Source organism: Salvelinus sp. IW2-2015, linkage group LG5 (assembly GCF_002910315.2).
Source record: "Salvelinus sp. IW2-2015 linkage group LG5, ASM291031v2, whole genome shotgun sequence".
Lineage (NCBI taxonomy): Eukaryota > Metazoa > Chordata > Actinopteri > Salmoniformes > Salmonidae > Salvelinus > Salvelinus sp. IW2-2015.
Window position 1 is genome coordinate 30,238,541 of NC_036844.1, and position 20,151 is coordinate 30,258,691.

Here is a 20,151-nt window from a genome sequence, read left to right on the forward strand (position 1 = left end):
TGAATCACTAACCTTTGATGATCTTCATCAGATGACACTCATAGGACATCATGTTACACAATACATGTATGTTTTGTTCGATAAAGTGCATATTTATATCCAAAAATCTCAGTTTACATTGGCTGTCACAGCCGTTTAAAGGAGTGGACCAAGGCGCAGCGTTTTGAGCGTACATACTTATTTATTTACCGATGTCGCCAACAAAAATAATAAATATCAAAACGACAAGTGACGCCAACGTAGTGCATCCAGGCAACTAACAAGGACAACTACCCACAAAACCAACTTGGAAAATTGCAACCTAAATAGGCTCCCCATTCAGAGACAACGATAAACAGCTGTCTCTGATTGGGAACCCATCCAGGCCACCATCAACCTACATACCCCTAGACAATACAAAATCCCCATAGATAACAAAAACCCTAGACAAGACAAAAACCCATAGACAATACAAAAACTAAACAAACCACCCTTGTCATACCCTGACCTAACCAAATAATAAAGAAAACAAATATAACTAAAGTCAGGGCGTGACATTGGCGCGTTACGTTCAGTAATGTTTTGCTTCCAAAACATCCAGTGATTTTGCAGAGAGCCACATCAATTTACAGAAATACTCATAATAAACATTGATAAAAGATACAAGTGTTATTTACAGAATTAAAGATAGACTTAACCTTAATGCAACCGCTGTGTCAGATTTCAAAAACACTTTACGGAAAAAGCACACCATGCAATAATCTGAGTACGGCTCTCAGACGACAAATCAAGTCAAAGAGATATCCGCCATGTTGGAGTCAACATCAGTCAGAAATAGCATTATAAATATTCACTTACCTTTGATGATCTTCATCAGAATGCACTCCCAGGAATCCCAGTTCCACAATAAATGTTTGATTTTTTCGATAAAGTTAATCATTTATGTCCAAATTCCTCCTTGTTGTTTGCGTGTTCAGCCCAGTAATCCATCTTCATGAGGCACGAGCACTAGGTCCAGACAAAGTCCAAAAGTTCCGTTACAGTCCGTAGAAACATGTCAAACAATGTATAGAACCAATCTTTAGGATATTTTTTACATAAATCTTCAATAATGTTCCAACCGGAGAATTCCTTTGTCTGTAGAAAAGCAATGGAACGAGAGCTACCTCTCACATGGCCGCGCGTCACGAGCCTGTGGCACTCTGCCAGACCACTGACTCAAAGAGCCCTTATGAGCCCCTCCTTTACAGTAGAAGCCTCAAACAAGTTTCTAAAGACGGTTGACATCTAGTGGAAGCCTTAGCACGTGCAATTTGACCCCATAGACACTGTGTTTTCGATAGGCCAAGCTTTGAAAAACTACAAACCTCAGATTTCCCACTTCCTGGTTGGATTTTTATCAGGTTTTCACCTGCCATATGAGTTCTGTTATACTCACAGACATCATTCAAACAGTTTTAGAAACTTCAGAGTGTTTTCTATCCAAATCTACTGATAATATGCATATATTAGCAATAGTTACAGGCAGTTTACGCTGGGCACGCTTTTCATCCAAACGTGAAAATGCTGCCCCCTATCTTAAGCATGTCCAAAGTTTAGGTCACCTAACAGTACGAGCTCTGAAGATAGATGGGGGGCAATCAATTCACATATGGTGTTCAGGGCACAGTTGGGGGCTGAAGGTGGTCTATAGCAAGCGGCAACGGTGAGAGACTTGTTTCTGGAAAGGTGGATTTTTAAAAGTAGGAGCTCGAATTGTTTGGTCACAGACCTGGATAGTATGACAGAACTCTGCAGGGTATATCTGCAGTAGATTGCAACTCCGCCTCCTTTGGCAGTTCTATCTTGTCGGAAAATGTTATAGTTAGGGATGGAAATTTCTGGATTTTTCTGGCCTTCCTAAGCCAGGATTCAGACACGGCTAGGACATCCGGGTTGGCAGAGTGTGCTAAATCAGTGAATAAAACAAACTTAGGGAGGAGGCTTCTAATGTTAACATGCATGAAACCAAGGCTTTTACGGTTACAGAAGTCAACAAATGAGAGCGCATGGGGAATGGGAGTGGAGCTAGGTGCGGCAGGGCCTGGATTAACCTCTACATCACCAGAGGAACAGAGGAGGAGTAGGATAAGGGTACGGCTAAAGGCTATAAGAACTGGTTGTCTAGTGCTTTCGGAACAGTGAGTAAAATGAGCAGGTTTCTGGGCCCGGGAAGAATAGATTCAAGGCATAATGTAGAGACAAGGGTATGGTTGGATGTGAATACAATGGAGGTAAACCTAGGCATTGAGTGACGATGAGAGAGGTTTTGTCTCTAGACACCATTTAAACCAGGTGAGGTCACCACATGTGTGGGAGGTGGAACAAAAGGGCTAGCTAAGGCATATTGAGCAGGGATGGAGGCTCTACAGTGAAATAAGACAATAATCACTAACTAAAACAGCAATGGACAAGGCATATTGACATTAGGGAGAGGCATGCGTAGCCGAGTGATCATAGGGTCCAGTGAGTAGCTAGGCGGGCTGGAGACACGGCGATTCAGACAGCTAACGGGCCAGGGATAGCAGGCTAGCAGAAGGGCCTTAGGGGGACGTCGCGACGGAAGAGTCTGTTGTAGCACCCTCGGACGTTTATGTCGGCAGACCAGTCTTGATGGATCGGCAGGGCTCCGTGTAGGCAGGTAAAGGATCCAGGCCAATTGGCAAAATAGGTATTGTAACCCAAGAAATAGGCTGATATGCTCTAGACAGCTAGCAGGCCGCGGCTAGCAGGCTAGCAGATGGGCCTTCAGGGGACGTCATYACGGAGGAGCCTGTTGAAACCCCCTCGGGCGGATTACGTCGGTAGACCAGTCGTGATGGATCGGCGGGGCTCCGTGTTGGCAGTAAATGGGGTCCAGGCCAAATGGCAAAATAGGTGTTGTAGGAGATGGGCCTAGCACTAGGCTAGCTCCAGGCTAACTCGTGCTTGCTTCAGGACATAGACTTTAGCCAGGAGTAGCCACTCGGATAGCAGCTAGCTAGCTGCGATGATCCAGCTGAAAAGGTTCAGAGCTTGCGGTAGGAATCCGGAGATTTGGTGGAGAAAAAGCAGTCCGATATGCTCTGGGTTGAGTTGCGCTGTGCAGACTGGCAGGAGTTGACCGGCCTAAGGTTAGCTGATGACTGCTAGCAGGGGCTAGCTGACTACTAGCTAGTAGCTAGTTAGCTGGCTAGCTTCTGTTGGGGTTCCGGTTCTAAAGTATAGAAAATAGCAGATCCATACCACATTGGGTGAGGCGGGTTGCAGGAGAGTACGTTGGGAAAAAAATATACATATACAGGACACGACAAGACAAAGACGTATGACCTCTATGCCATCTTGGATCACATAGGAATATATGTAGAAATTCGGGCTGTCAAACTATTAAAAAAAAATATTGAGTTAATCACAGGATTTGCTGTGACTAATCCCGATTAATTGCAAATTCAGAATTTGCTGGAATTGAGCTGTATTTTTTTTTTAATTATACAAAAAGCATTACAAAAATATTGACGTCTTGATTTTGTCCAAAATAACGGTTATCAAAATTAGGTAAATTGATAAAGCACACTTTCCTAAAACTCAATGTCAACTTGTTTTGACATCCCATTATTTTTTAGCTGTATCGATTGTGGATTTTGGATGATTTTAGTGTATTTTGAACACTTTCAAATGGACAAGTTTGTAATATGCCCATATATTTTTGTACATGCAGTACCAGTCAAACATTTGGACACACCTACTCATTCATGGGTTTTTCATTATTTTTACTATTTTCTACATTGTAAAATAATAGTGAAGACATCACAACTATGAAATAACACATATGGATTCATGTAGTAACCAAAAAAGTGTTAATTTTAGATTGTAGATTCTTCAAAGTAGCCACCCTTTGCCTTGATGACAGCTTTGCACACTCTTGGCATTCTCTCAACCAGCTTCACCTGGAATGCTTTTCCAACAGTCTTGAAGGAGTTCCCACACATGCTGAGTACTTGCTGGCTGCTTTTCCTCCTCTCTGCTGTCCAACTCATCCCAAACCATCTCAATTGGGTTGAGGTTGAGTGATTGTGGAGGCCAGGTCATCTGATGCAGCACTCCTTTGGTCAAATAACCCTTACACAGCCTGGAGGTGTGTTGGGTCATTGTCCTGTTGAAAAACAAGTGATAGTCCTACGAAGCGCAAACCAGATGGGATGGCGTATCGCTGCAGACTGCTGTGGTAGCCATGCTGGTGAAGTGTGAATTCTAAATAAATCACTGACAGTGTCACCAGCAAAGCACCCCCACACTATCACACCTCCTCCTCCATGGTTCATGGTGGGAAACACACATACTGACCCTTTTTTAAATTTCTGCTTGAAATGACATACCCAAATCTAACTGCCTGTAGCTCAGGACCTGAAGCAAGGATATGCATATTATTGATACCATTTGAAAGGAAACACTTTGAAGTCTGTGGAAATGTGAAATGAATGTAGGAGAATATAACACATTAGATCTGGTAAAAGATAATACAAAGAAAAAAACACGCGTTTTCAAAACATTTTCGTTCCATCATTTTTGAAATGCAAGAGAAAGGCCAATATATGACTTAGGAATCTAGGCGCAATTTAGGTTTTGGCCACTAGATGGCAGCATTGTATGTGCAAAGTTTTAGACTGATCCAATGAACCATTGCATTTCTGTTCAAGATGTTGTATCAAGTCTGCTCAAATTTCAAGTTCATAACTGTGCACTCTCCTCAAACAATGCATGGTATTATTTTACTGTAATAGCTACTGTAAACTGGACAGTGCAGTTAGATTAACAAGAATTGAAGCTTTCTGCCCATATCAGATATGTCTATGTCCTGGGAAATGTTCTTGTATGTACAACCTCATGCTAATCCCATTAGCGCATGTTAGCTCAACCGTCCCGCGGGGGGCACACCGATCATGTAGAGGTTACCCCATAGAGATAGAGATATGCTGGTGGCATGCTACGACACCGACATGCATTTCTTTATGTCAGATGTCTACTTCGTCTGCTATGCAGAAATAGACGTACAGAAGGAGGGTAACTCATACATTTTCAATCCAAATATTTTGTATAAAGATAAGCATTATATTGTTAGATTATAGGAGTAACTCTGGTAGGCCTGAAGCAGTACTCCTCACCTCAAGGTCAACTGTCAGAGTCAGTTGCAGCGCTGGGGTGCACTGCCTTTATATCACAGGCCTGCTGTAGCTAAAGCTTAATAATAGCCACACCATACCAAACCTTCACAAACGTTTCTAAACTTTATTAGGGTAATATCAAAAGTAAATCAAGCCATTGTTTATAGGGAAAATATGAGCAGAAGAGCGAATGTAAACCAGGGAAAAAACTCACTACCCTCCCCTCAAGGTCTTTAAGGGGAGGGGGGGGGGGGTTTCCTGTTTACAAAAATATGTATCCTTCCGTCCAGAAGAGATGACAATCCGCAAGTTTCATTCCACCAATAATGCTACAGTCTTCTTTTGGACTTGTGAATATTCTGTCGAGAGTCGAGACCTTAATGGCACCGAAGAACCCCCCCCCCAACTGACAGTGTCTCGCCCTGTAAAGAGATGCCCTCCTCGTAATTAGATTAATTTGCCATTAACGTCCATTTCGGGAGTTATAACTGAAGCTTGCAGTTCGACTTCAACAATGGTACGTTTTTTTCCTACAATTTTACAAGTGGTCTGACTAGCTTGAAGCTCTAACTGATTTAAAAGAGAATTGCTTCCTACACTGTTAGTTATTTTCTCATTTTTAAACAGTCTCTGATAGTAGGCTACAGACGTTGTAATCCTGAACACTGCGGGTAACAATGGCTACATTATTATCCTCTGAATAATGTGACTTGCAGCAGCAGATACAAATGTATCAAAAACCCAAATTCCTTTACATTTTATGATCTGACCCCAGATGAGAGCTGTTACTAGGATTTCATTGGAGGAGAGATGTGAGACACAACACTCTGATGGTATTTACACTGTAAACACAACTGTATGTCCATGGTCATTAGGACAGAAATTACTTTGAATACTTGTGGAGGATGTAACGATTTATCAATTGATTAATACTATATAGATCAGGAGCTGACTCTTGAACTCTTGAAGGGAAATGGTGGTAGATATAGTGATATATAGTGACCCTTTGCCCGGTTGTGTCATTCCCCTCGTGAGCTCATGATGGACTTTCAGACGATAGCCCACTATTAAAGATTCACTCTGGACCATGACCTGGTTCCCAGAGCCTAAACACAGCATGGGTGTTTTGACATGCAATAACACAGCTGAGTGAACACACAATCTGTTTCTGCTTAGATGGGTTTTTAACAGAGTAATGCTGAGACTCACTTTAAAATTAATGCCGAACAAAAACCAATGGTTGCAAAGTAATCAAACCATACAACTCAAAGTAGGATTACACAAGGATTACTTTTAACAATTMCCACAGAACATTAAAAAAAAAGAAGTTTGGTAACAGGATGACGTTTGTGCTGTTTGTGCCGCACTCTTCTTCAAGTAAATGTGTGTTTAGTGTTTAAAAAAAAATATGAGTCTCGACATCGCTCTGTTACTGTGGAAATGCCCAAGTCCCAACTGCCCCTGAAGTTAGGGAATAATATGATGGTATTACCAGTGACCTCATACAGGACATGAGCTTTCAATGAGAGGAAATGCATGAGTTTTCACAACTCCTGGGGCACAAGGACATACCTAGAAACTAGCAGGAGACTGGAGCAGTGGGATTAACACTTCACATTAGTTTCAGCTCTATCTGGATTATTGTGATTTGTCAGTCTGAGTTGAATAACTTGTCCTCACTCCTCAATTTTCGAGGTTACTTGTTTTTTTCTACTTTTACTTTTACTAACTCTCTGTTTCTCTATTCTATTTAGATCTTTTCAACAATTCTCTCACTTTCTCTTTCTGTAGTTTCTGTCTCGCTCCCCCTCTCTCAAAATCCCCTGAATCTGTTCCTAATTTTCTCTCCTAAACCACTCCCATTCCTTTTCCCACCACATTCTCCATCCTGATGTAAGGCCATCTCCCTCTGGAACTTCCTATAACATCCATCTGTTCTCAGAGAGTTGTTAGTGTGTGTCTGTGTGTGTGTGTATGTGTGTGTGTGTATGTGTGTCTGTGTGTGTGTGTGTGTGTCTGTGTGTTTGTGTGTTCTGTTGGTTTATAGGACTCAGACACAAGCAGCTGTACAGAGAGCCAGTCCCAGGCAGAGTCTGATCAGAAAGTTCTAGCTACACCCATGGTGAGTACACACACACACACACACACACACACACACACACACACACACACACACACCACACACACACACACACACACACACACACACACACACACACACACACACACACACACACACACACACACACACACACACACACACACACACACACACACCAGTGGAGGCTCTAAGGGGAGGACGGCTCATAATAATGACTGGAACTGAGCAAATGGAATGGCATCAAGCACATGGAAACCATGTGTGTTGTATTTGATACCATTCCACCTATTCCACTCCAGCCATTACCACGAGCCCGTCCTCCCCAATAAGGTGCCACCAACCTCCTGTGACACACACACACTCTCTATTTTGTTAAAGCTCACAGCACTACTCCAGGACCCTACCTCACTCTCTCTTTCCCCACAGAGGCCACCACTCAACCTGATAGAGACTGGAGGAGGCCTGAAGGTACAGACGACCACACCTCACTGGTTGGCCTGGGCAGTGGCCGGCTCAGTGTTGCCATCACACTTATGCCCCTAAATGAAGGTATGCACACTATACACACACACACACTATACAACACACACACACACACACACACACGCACGCACGCACGCACGACACACACACACACACACACACACACACACACACACACACACACACACACACACACACACACACACAGCTCACACACACACACACACACACACACACACAAAGAAATAACCTAGATGCATTTATGTAAATAAAGTCCAGTTGATATCTAGAGAACACAAACACAGTTCTGTAGACTTCCTGTATTTCCCAAAAGGGAGGCACTGAACTGCAAGTACTCTGGTGTGAGTGTGTCTCTTGGCTGCTAAAACCCAGGATGATTTGACTTAGCAATGCTGTGTGAATGCCATAATATCAGTGCATAGTCACATGCCTTTTAAATGAACCAGTGCTAAATGTAGAGGGGTTATGACCAGCACTACTGTATACATGAAAGAAAGGGGAAAGGTGTTACCTAGTCAGTTGCACAACTGAACGCATTCAACCCAACCCCTCTACAGCAGATTTTTCCACCTTGGGATTCCTTTTGGTTACTGGCCCAACGCTCTTAACCTGCCGTGTGTTGATGTTTCATATGCGGTGCTATGTGCTACAGAGACAGTAGCTTTCAATGACGAGACTTTTCTGTGTTTCAGGTGTGACCCGAATTGGCCGAGAGGATGCGTCCGTACCTCAAGACATCACTATTGAGGGCCTGGGTATAGAGGCAGAGCATTGTCGTATTATAAACAGAGGAGGAGTCATCACCCTTCACCCTTCCGGAAACATGTGCTCACTTGATGGAGTCCATGTCTCAAAGCCAACATTGCTGACACAAGGTAATACACTTGTAATACACACACTCACATATGCACATGCATGCATACCCACACACACACTTGTCATCAACATACACATGTATTAAATGGTTCATATGCAAACATACAGATGGATACAAGTATCAGATTGAGGTGAAGTAGAAAATATTTTCAACTCCTCTGGTCTTGTCTAAGGATGTAATCTCCTGTAGTGTTAGGACAACAAACTGTGAGAATTAATGATTTCTTGTCGCCGGTCAGTTACCCATCAGGCCAGGCTGTTGACATACAGTAGGCCCGCCCTGAGATTGGGTGAGGTGCTTAGTGGGGTGAGACTTCACAAATGCTGTAACTCTGACTCTCCCTAGGAGTAATACTGGACCTATCATACCCACTCCTCCTCCACTCTTTAAATCAAATCAAATCCAATTGTATTGATCACATACACATATTTAGCAGATGTTATTGCAGGTGTTGCAAAATGCTTGTGTTCCTAGCTTCAACACTGCAATAATATCTAACAATACACAACAATATACACAAATATAAAAGTAAAAGAATGGAATTGTCACAACTTCCGCCGAAGTCGGTCCCTCTCCTTGTTTGGGCGGCGTTCGGCGGTCGACGTCACCGGTCTTTTAGCCATCGCCAATCCACTTTTCATTTTCCATTTTCCATTTATTTTGTCTTTGTTTCCTACACACCTGGTTTCTATTCCCCAATTACATGTTCATTATTTAACCCTCTGTTTCCCACATGTTAGTGTGCGTGTTTATTGATTGTTCATGGCAGTACTTGTCAGCTGGTTATGTTTGCTGGGTTATGTATTTACGGCCATTATTTTCGAGTGACCAGTATACCTTGTACACTCATTTCTGCTCTCCTGTGCCTGATTCACTGCACCAGTTAACCACCACCTGACAGGAATTAAGAAATATAAAAATATTAGGACGAGCAATGTCGGAGTCCAAAGTATACATCTATATATTCTCACTGGGATCTCCCTAGTCTGTGTGGGACAGTAGTGTTTACAGTAGAAGGGGTAGTAGTCGATAAAGTTTCTGTGCTCGCAGTTCCTAGACACACAAACACACAGATGCTTCTCAGCAAAGATACTAAGTATGGTACAGTACGTGTCTGGTATTCACTCCCCTCCTTCACACGCAGTGTATGAAATAACATTACACATCGACTTGATCACCACTCATCATCTCTGCATCATTGGCGTGTAAGAGAGAAAATTGTTGGTGTGTTTATACTGTGTTGGTGTGTGTGTGTGTGTGTGTGTGTGTGTGTGTGTGTGTGTGTGTGTTGTGTGTGTGTGTGTTGTGTTGTGTGTTGTGTGTGTGTGTGTGTGTGTGTGTGTGTGTGTGTGTGTGTGTGTGTGTGTGTGTGGTGTGTGTGTGTGTGCACGCGCACTCGCGCACAAGAGTCTGTGTGAGTCAGAGTGTGTGTTGAGAGAGATTTTCAACAAGGACTAAAGAGCAGCATCTGGAAGTAATCAGCAGCCCCTCCCCATGATGTAACAGCAGTTGTGGTGTGATGGAGAGCAGAGCCTGAAGGATTCAGCAGTGGGCGAGGCCCCTGCCTCACTGCCTAACTTCACTTGGTACAAATACACCAAAACACACAGACAGTAACACACACACACATACACACTATCCCACGGTCATACTCTGAGGATGACAGTCGTGAATTTGTTAGTCATAAGTCACTGTCACTGCTCTTTGTATCAGTTTAATATGAGTTATATTATAATTTTATTATATTATTATAATGTTAGCCATATGTATTAGTGTTTGTAGTGTTACCAGGACCATTGTAGTAGCTCTACCTGTTCTGTCGTTTTTAATGCCCTAAGGGAAACATACAGTGGTCTACATTTTTAGGTGTTGAAATAACAAGGAAAAGCACTGATTAGAGACTTGAGTGATGTGCACAACGTGCTGATGATTTTGTTTAGACATTGCTCTTTGGACTGCTTTGTCAGCTTGGGTCGATTAGGGTCAGTTCTAAATGTACTGTGGGAAAGAGGGGGGGGGGGCGGTCAAAATAGGGGAGGGGTTGTATAAAAAAATATGTTTTGCTTTCACGCACCTACAACCTAACGCTTCAATACAGCCTAAATATTTGTCATTTAACTTTTAAAAGGTATTACATTTTATATATGGCATAAACACAACCAGACACTATGTTTTAATCTGATTAGGCTACTTCAAAAATCTCCTGTAGGCATGCGCACATTCATCCTAAATATCATTCCAGCATTCTCAAAATGGCTTTACATTAACCAGGTTTACATCCAACCCTTTTATGCGAGTAAAGTAGTCCTACATTTCGGATAAAACATGTCACGACATCATGGGAAAGCATGCCATTTATCAGGCTAGATTAAATAAATGATGATTAACTTCACAGGGTAGTGAATGTGCACGGTGATGAGCTTGATGCTCCTTTCAATAAATAACGAGAGTCTTATTCTGGTGACATGATGATCAATGATTGGCTGGCATTTGACAAATAAAAATAATCTCACACTTTTGTCCATAATAAATCCTCCTCATGTAGCATATACCCGTACTGTATCTGTGAGCTGTTGGCTAGACCGCATGTGCCAATAGGTTACCAGAATGTGCATATGTGCAGGCCTAGAGTTAAGAATGCGATGGAACCTATTTAACAGTTTTTTTTCGGTGCATGGGAATTTAAAATTTAAAAAAATGATGTGCACTAAGTATTTACACACAATGGAAATAAATCCCCGACTTTATTGTGCAATCCTGGTCACTTTACAAATATTTATACTGAGTATATATACTGTATGTCTTTTTTACTGACAAATAAAATCAATCAGTTAATCAATCCAAACTGTGCACAAAAACAACAGAAAGTTCAACGACATTAGGAGATTGTCAATCCAAGCCTTTGATACTGGGTAGGCCTACAAGGTAGGAAGAGATGTATTTTTTGGAAAAGTCGATATCCACGTTTGTAAACTCGAACTGCCTAGTTAAAAAAGGTTACATTTAAAAAAACATTTTTAACTGTCCCTTGGGGTTGGGGTTACAGCATCCCCCGTCACCCACCCCCTTCTCCGCCGTCCCGCCAAAGCCCCCTCCCCTCCCCAATTTGGCGCGTCTGCGACCACCCAAATCAGCCAACCAGACTTGCGCAGTCCCCGGGTTTGGGGCTCCGTCTGAGAACGGGGAGGAGTGTCTGAGGACTCGTCAAGGTAGCAGTGGGAAGCGCCTCTGTCCCTTTGTCATGCTAATCCAAGGCAGAGGAGTTCCGTCCATCACCAACGCTCAACAGTTTGAATGGGACAGCACACAAAGGTTAGTTGTCGTCCTCGAAACAAAAACATCTCAGACGTTTTCAAAAGTTGCTCCAGAGAAGATGCGTGTCTGTTTCACCATTCTCCCTCCTCATCTTGCAGGATAATAACTTTTTTAACCAGTCAGTAATCTTTCGCGAACTCCAGTTTGGATTCATTGTTCAATTGTAGGCTATACATGGTTTTATTTGGTTATGTCCAGTTTGTCAAAGAGTTACGCGCAAAATAGTCAATGTTCTTATTTTATTTTAAAGCCATTGAAATACCCGAAGTGCATTTTTGTATGGACTCAGTAGTAGGATATGCCGCACACCTTTTAGGGGACTGTTTAAATTTGAGAGGGTTTAAAGGGGCTCGTGAGTGGCGTAGCGGTCTAAGGCACTGCATCTCAGTGCATCTCAGGCTGTATCACAATCCGGCCGTGATTTGGAGTCCCATAGGGTTGCGCACAATTGGCCCTGCGACGTCAGGGGTAGGCCGTCATTGTAAATCAGAATTTGTTCTTAACTGACTTGCCTAGTTAAACAAAGGTTAAATAAATAAAAAATAGAGCTGTATGGCCAAGAGTGCGCTTTTCTTAATCATTTTCATATGGTTACACCGTTTCGCCGAAGTGGTTTGCTACTCCTTGCAAGTTTCCCCGAAGTGGTTTGGTACTCATTGCACGTTTCCCAGAAGTGGGTTGGTACTCCTTGGGGAAAAATAAACAATAATGGCAATAGTCCTACTTATTTCTAAGAATTATGTAAATTGATCACTCTTATTTTTTTATGTGATTGGGAGGTAGCATAGATGCATGCAGAGTTCGAGCGGCCTGCGCATTGGTCCCTAATCAGAAGTCGAGCGGCCTGTGCATTGGTCCCTAATCAGAAGTCGAGCGGCCTGCGCATTGGTCCCTAATCAGAAGTCGAGCGGCCTGCGCATTGGTCCCTAATCAGAAGTCGAGCGGCCTGCACATTGGTCCCTAATCAGAAGTCGAGCGGCCTGCGCATTGGTCCCTAATCAGAAGTCGAGCGGCCTGCGCATTGGTCCCGAATCAGAAGTCGAGCGGCCTGCGCATTGGTCCCTCATTTTTACATCTTTGCTCCAAAAGAACCATGTCATTAGTGGTCATTATGTGGTTACTTAATTAGACAAAAAGGGATAGGCTACTATTCTCAGAAGGGGCTGTGAGAGGGGGATTCCCTGAGCCCTGGGTGTTTGATTATCTGAGGTATCACACCGCCATTCTCTGTAGTAGACAGATTATTAATAGAGGATTACGTTGTTGCGAAGATGTTTTATTAGAACAATTTATTACAGGTCTTATCAGTTAGTAATATACAGCCTACTATATCATTTCACAAAGTAGCCGTAGTTCCAGTGGAAGGCTAGTCATATAACACACACACATTGAGTAGAACCCAAATGTGTAGGAGGACTCTGTGAATTGGGTTTCCCCAATGGTGTGTATAAAACAAAAATCCTCTGTCTGGTTTTTGCTCTGCCTTGCTGCCCTGCTGTGATGCTTTAAACCCCCCCACCCCACTTCTCATATGAGGGAAAGCTGTTTCAGGTGGCCAGAGCAGGGAGAACTAACTAATGCTGATGGATTGTATGTAGCTGACTGTGTAAAAGGATACCCCACTTCCTGAAGAACCATCAGCCTGGCAGAGCAGGAAACCTTGGATTATCAGACCCAGAAGACTCCGACCCTGAAGTGTGTGTGTGTGTGTGCGCGTGTGTGTTTGGGGGGAGGGAGTTGTACATCTCTGTCATAGCCCCAGTCTCAGAGGGTAAATATTGCTGAAATCATCACAGTGGCTCAGTGTAGAAGACAGCCCTGCTCAATGACATAGATAAAAGAGAAATGGCATATTGATTCAGGGACACAGAGCAGCCTTCTCAGTCGTCAATTCTTTGTCCACAAAAGTGAGGAGAATTTTGTTTCCATCTCAGATACCATTAATGCTGGAGGCTGAATTATTTTCCTAGGATCTGTTTTCCTACTCTGTAAGGTTTCCTCATTTAGCTCCTCGGCTCCAGAGAGTATGGTTTAGAGAACAGGGTATCTGCAATGTGCTCCATATGCTGCCTGGACTGAGGCATCGTGACAATGTCTTACACTACTGACCTCTGCATTAAACAATGTGTTTTACTTGGGCGTTGATGTAATTGGAGAAAACTGTACTCCAAGGTAGAAACATGCTGTTGTGTGTGAGTGTGTGTGTATGGCTGTGTTCAAAATACTCTACAAAGCGCTCTGGTGAATGTGTGTGTATTTGTGAGAGAGTCAGTTCTGACTGTTGTTTATCCAGGATTCACACTCTGTCTGGGTAAATCCTACTTCTTCCGCTTTAACCACCCTGAGGAGGCCAGACGTATGAAGAGCATGCAGCCCCAGAAGAGTCCTGTCGCCACTATGGGCTACAGCTCAGGTAGGGACCGATCTCTCTCTCACACAACCTTGAAGACTACACTCTTACCGCTATTTCTCTACATTTCCCAATCCTACTGCCATTCTCCCCTGGTTATCCCCTTTTCCCCTGCATGAGGAACCTCCAGAAGTGCCAAGGTGTCACTGTGATGGCTGTGTGGTAAGGAAGTGGTTCTCAGAGTTCAGAATGTATTCATTCTCTCTCTATCTATCTGTCTCTTTGTCTGCTGGGGGCAAGGGTCATGCTCTGGCTCTGCTTGACTCTACTCTGCTTTACTGAAGTCTGACGGTTATACTCTTCAGCTAAGCGAGTATGTACACAGCCAAAGTCCTTGGGTCAAACTGCCCATGTAAGGTATAAATAAATGGAAGTCCACCACATTCTCCCCTGTCCAGTGTGAGTTTATCCGCTGAGAGAACAAATGACAGCATGTCAGCACAGATAAACAGAGCCTGAGGTCAGCCAGCCCAGGTGGTCTCAGAGCAGAAACCCTGCACTGCATACTGGGCCGCGGGTGCCGGGTCGGTGGGAGGAAGGGGCGTGCTGACAGAGGTGATTCCTCAGGGTCCAGGCTCTCCCTCAGTGCCAGAAACTACAAAGGTATTCCGGCCTGTCTCACTCCGCCAGCATTCTTCCATTTTTAGAAGAAGCTTTCCTTAACCACAGACTGTTTGTTTTGGGCCCAGAACCGTCTGAAGGACGTTCTTCGCTGGTTTCTCCCTCCTTAGTCAGCATACTACAGGGGCTGATCACTGTTTGGTTATTAGATCCCACTCAGGCTGGTTGCCTCAGTCTCTCTCAGCTTTTTGGCTTTAGGCTTGAGTATAGGGTGTGTTTTACTGTGCTCCAAGACAGGATCATATATACAGTGGGGAGAACAAGTATTTGATACACTGCCGATTTTGCAGGTTTTCCTACTTACAAAGCATGTAGAGGTCTGGTCATTATATTAATCACACTAGGTACACTTCAACTGTGAGAGACGGAGTCTAAAAACAAAATCCAGAAATCACATTGTATGATTTTTAAGTAATTAATTTGCATTTTATTGCATGACATAAGTATTTGATCACCTACCAACCAGTAAGAATTCCGGCTCTCACAGACCTGTTAGTTTTTCTTTAAGAAGCCCTCCTGTTCTCCACTCATTACCTGTATTAACTGCACCTGTTTGACTCGTTACCTGTATAAAGAGACACCTGTCCCACACACTCAATCAAACAGACTCCAACCTCTCCACAATGGCCAAGACCAGAGAGCTGTGTAAGGACATCAGGGATAAATTGTAGACCTGTACAAGGCTGGGATGGGCTTCAGGAACATATGAGGCAGCCAGCTTGGTGGAAGGCAACGATCAACTGGTTGGCACTTGACATCTATTATAGAAAAAAAATGGAAGAAGTTCAAGTAGTGAGTACGAAAGGAGAGTCGAAATGTCACGACCCTGCCTGGTCTGGGGCTCCATGCAAGATCCTTCAACGCTTCGGGGGGGCAATCAATTCGAATTCATGGAGGAATGTGAGGGATCAGTCCCTAGAACTAACACGCGCAGGGACCTGGTCAATGACCTGAAGAGAGCTGGGAGCCGACAGTCTCAAGAGAAAACCATTAGTAACACCCTGGTACGCCGTCATGGACTATAAAATGCCTGCAAGGCCAGAGATTACAGGCAAGGTTTCCCGCTGCTCTCAAGCCAGCGGCATGTCCCCAAGGCCACGTCTGAAGTTTGCGCAATGACCATTGCTGGATGAATCCAGAAGGAGGAATGGAGAAGGGGTCAATAGATGTGGTCCTGGATGAGACAGAAAATAAGAGCTTTTTGGCTCTCATAACTCTCACTCGCGGTGTTTGGGAGAATAGAAGGAATGAGTACAGGACCAACCCGCCCAGAAACACCATCCGAACGCTGACAGCCCATGGAGGCGCTGGAAACATCATTCTTTGTGTTTGGCTGCTTTTTGGGATGGCTTTTTCTGCAAAGGGGACAGGATCAGGACACTCATGAGCTCACTGCAACCGTAATTGAGGGGGTAGGATGGACGGTGGCACCATGTATCGCGAGAAATCCTTGACCAACAACAACTCCTTCCCTCCTCAGTAAGAGCATTTGAAAAGATGGGTAAGTGGCGTGGGTCCCTTCTCAGCATGACAACGACCGCCGAAACACACAGGCCGAGGGCAACTAAGGAGTTGGCTTCCGTAAGAAGCAATCTCAAAGGGTCCGGAGTGGCGCTAGCAGTCTCCAGACCTGAACCGCAATAGAAAATCTTTGGAGGGAGCCGAAAGTCCGTATTCCCAGGGACAGCCGCCGAAACCGTTGAAGGATCTGGAGAAGGTGCTGTATGGAGGAGTGGGCGCAAAATCCCCTGCTTGGCAAGTGTGTGAAACCTGGTCAAGAACTACACGGAAACGTATGATGGCGTCTGTAATTACAAACTAAGGTTTGTCTGTAACGCAAATATTAAGTTCTGCTTTTCCTGATGTAATCAAATACTTAATGTCTATGGCAATAAAATGCCAAAATTAATTACTTAAAAATCATACCAATGTGATTGGTTTCTGGATTTTTGTTTTAGAGTATCTTCTCATCACAGTTGAAGGTGTACCTATGATCAAAAATGACAGACCTCTACATGCTTTGTAAGTAGGAAAATCTGGCAAAATCTGTCAGTGGATCAAATAACTTGTTTCTCACCCACTGGTACAATGATTAATGAGAGTTTGGTTTTCTATGTATCTGAATGGTTTCGGCACCAGACTGGGTGTAAAAGACTGCAGCAACAGGCAATGGCGGCTCAGTGGGTGGCACCATGATGAGAGGCTCCCGATCGAAGGCGGAGCTGCAGGACCTGATGGAGACTCTGCAACGCCGGAAGAGTGCTCTAGAGGCTAGCCTGAGGGCCAGCGCAGAATCTACCCGCACCTACCTCAGCCTGCCTCCTCCCAGCCCTGTGTCCCCCACTGCCCACAGGAGCTCCGAGCGCCCCCTCTCCTCCAGAGGCCTCCCCTACATGACCAGCAGTAGCATGCCCCCCTCCCCTCGCCAGGGTGAGCGTCCTCTCAGCCCCAAACTGCCATACACCCGCTCACGCCACCAATCACAGGACAGCCTGCTCCTCTCTAGCTCCTCTGACAGTCATCGCCCAAAAGTAGCCAGTTCTCTCCTGTCCATGTGGAATGGTTCCTCTTCCTATGGGGAGCCTGCACCCAGTCCTCCTCAGGGCCACAGTGGGGCGGCCAGCATGCCCTCCAGCCCTCGTCTAGGCCGCAGGTTCTATGCCCAGGGCCGGAACGGGGACAATGGTATGGACCCTGCACCACGTCAGAGGAAGTACTCTACAGGGTCACTCAACGGCCTGGGCTCTACCCACAGCCGCTCTCTACCCCGCCTCCACCGGTCGGCAGACTCCGCAGCCCTGTCCCTGCCCCCACGCCGCTCCATGGGCTCCCACAGAGGGGAGAAGGGTTCTGTGCCCATGTCCTCCAAAACGAGGCGCAGCCTGTCTCCTCTGGAGCGGCCGCCAGACGTAACAGTGCTAGCAACGGCCAGCGTACCGGGTACTCCCCGCAGGGCTAGCCTGGCCTCTCTGGCCTCTCTGGGCTGTGAACTGGAGCATGGGGGCCTGCGGGGCTCCTCACCCTGCCTGGACCTGGGCCTGGGGGAGAGGAGGCAGTCCTTTGGGAAGGGTGGGCTGGGGCTGAGATCAAGAAGAGGCAGCATCAGCTCTCTGAATGGGAAGGAGGAGCTTACAGACTACCACAAGCACCAGAGAGACGAGAGGCTCAGAGAACAGGAGGTGCAGAGACTGGTGAGATAAACACAGCCTTAGATCAATCATTTTACTTGTTGTCTAATGCACTTTATTAATTATTATTAAACCTTTTTTATTATTATGTCATTATTATTATTATTATTATCCTGCCTTTATTCTTCAGTCTAGAGTCTACTACTCTAGCAGGCTCTGATTGTGTGACTTCGACACCTGGTTTCCGTGTGGCTCAGTTGGTAGAGCATGGCGCTTGCAACGCCAGGGTTGTGGGTTCATTCCCCACGGGGGGGACCAGGATGAATATGTATGAACTTTCCAATTTGTAAGTCGCTCTGGATAAGAGCGTCTGCTAAATGACTTAAATGTAAATGTAAATGTAAATGTTTCATTCTGCTAGTTCGTCTGGTCCCGTCTCTTTACTAGGGACTGTTATGAATACATGAAAGTGCTTATAGTGCTTTGATTTCAGCTTTTATTTCTTGAGAAGGCTAATTGGATGTTCTGGGCTGGCTAGTTGTCATCATGTTTCATTGACTGAACACACTCTCACACTCCTGCTGTAAAGAGATGGAACACACGGAGCGGTGCGCCATGAACCAGTTGGTCAGACTGTTGGTCAGACTGTTGGTCAGACTGTTGGTCAGACTGTTGGTCAGACTGGTTAAGACTCATTTGAACTTTGTGTTCCTCGGAAAATCACTTGATTACATTTGAAATGTGGTTTCTCTGGTTTTATTGTGTTTCTATGGGTAGTTTATAGGTTGTTTGATTGGGCTTTTGGGTGATGACATGATCCCATTGTGTTGACAAAAGACTGTAAATAGATGAAAATACCCATCTATGAAACAATTGGATCCCAATAGCACAGTCTGAGTCTAATGAGTAGTACATTGGCAATAATATGTGACTGTGTTAACCACTGGTCCTCTTCCTGTAATGTGTGACTGTGTTAACCACTGGTCCTCTTCCTGTAATGTGTGACTGTGTTAACCACTGGATTAACACAGTCACACATTACAGGGAGATGACCAGTGGTTAACACAGTCCCTCATTACGGGGAGAGGACCAGTGATTAACACAAGTCGGCACTTACAGGAAGAGGACCAGTTTGTTAACACAGTCCCATTACATTAAGAGACCAGTTTACACAGCCCTCAACCAGACGATGGACCAGTGTTACACACAGTCACACCATTACAGGGAGAGGACCAGTGGTTAAACACAGTTCACACATTACAGGGAGAGGACCAGTGGTTAACACAGTCACACACTTTACAGGAGAGGACCAGTTTAACACAGTCACACATTACAGGAAGAGGGACCAGTTGATTAACACACATCCACACATTAACAGGGAGAGACCAGTGATTAAACACAGTCACACATTACAGGAAGAGGACCAGTGGTAACACAGTCACACATTACAGGAAGAGGACCAGTGGTTAACACAGTCACACATTACAGGGAGAGGACCAGTGGTTAACACAGTCACACATTACAGGGAGATGACCATGTGGTTAACACAGTCACACATTACAGGGAGAGGACCAGTGGTTAACACAGTCACACATTACAGGAAGAGGACCAGTGATTAACACAGTCACACATTACAGGGAGAGACCAGTGATTAACACAGTCACACATTACAGAGATACAGTGCTTAACACAGTCACACAATTACAGGAGAGGACCAGTGGTTAACACAGTCACACATTACAGGAGAGGACCAGTTGTTAACACAGTTCACACATTACAGGGAAGAGCGACCACAGTGATTAACACAGTCCACACATTACAGGGGCAGATGACTACAGTGATTAACACCAGTCACACATTACAGGAAATGACCAGTGGTTAACCACAGTCACACATTACAGGGAGAGGACCAGTGGTTAACACAGTCACACGTTACAGGGAGAGCGCCAGTTGCCGTTAAAACAGTCCCATCATTTACAGGGAGAGGACCAGTGATTAACACCAGTCCCTCATCTACAGGGAGAGGCACCGAGTGC

General features: G+C 44.7%; 1 protein-coding gene and 1 pseudogene across 4 annotated transcripts in view; both read left to right on the plus strand.

Moving 5' to 3' along the window:
• The first annotated feature begins 5,464 nt into the window (after positions 1–5,464).
• On the plus strand, positions 5,465–14,485 carry LOC111964268 (pleckstrin homology-like domain family B member 1; annotated as a pseudogene).
• Positions 14,486–17,159: 2,674 nt separating this feature from the next.
• The window catches only part of LOC111964269 (pleckstrin homology-like domain family B member 2), a 22,799-nt gene continuing 19,807 nt past the window's right edge, over positions 17,160–20,151 (plus strand). For all 4 annotated transcript variants that reach the window (XM_070443682.1, XM_070443684.1, XM_070443686.1 and 1 more), the window contains exon 1: positions 17,160–18,178. In XM_070443682.1, coding sequence (XP_070299783.1) covers positions 17,180–18,178 — 999 coding nt within the window. In that variant the 5' untranslated portion in view covers positions 17,160–17,179. The remainder of the gene's footprint in view (positions 18,179–20,151) is intronic.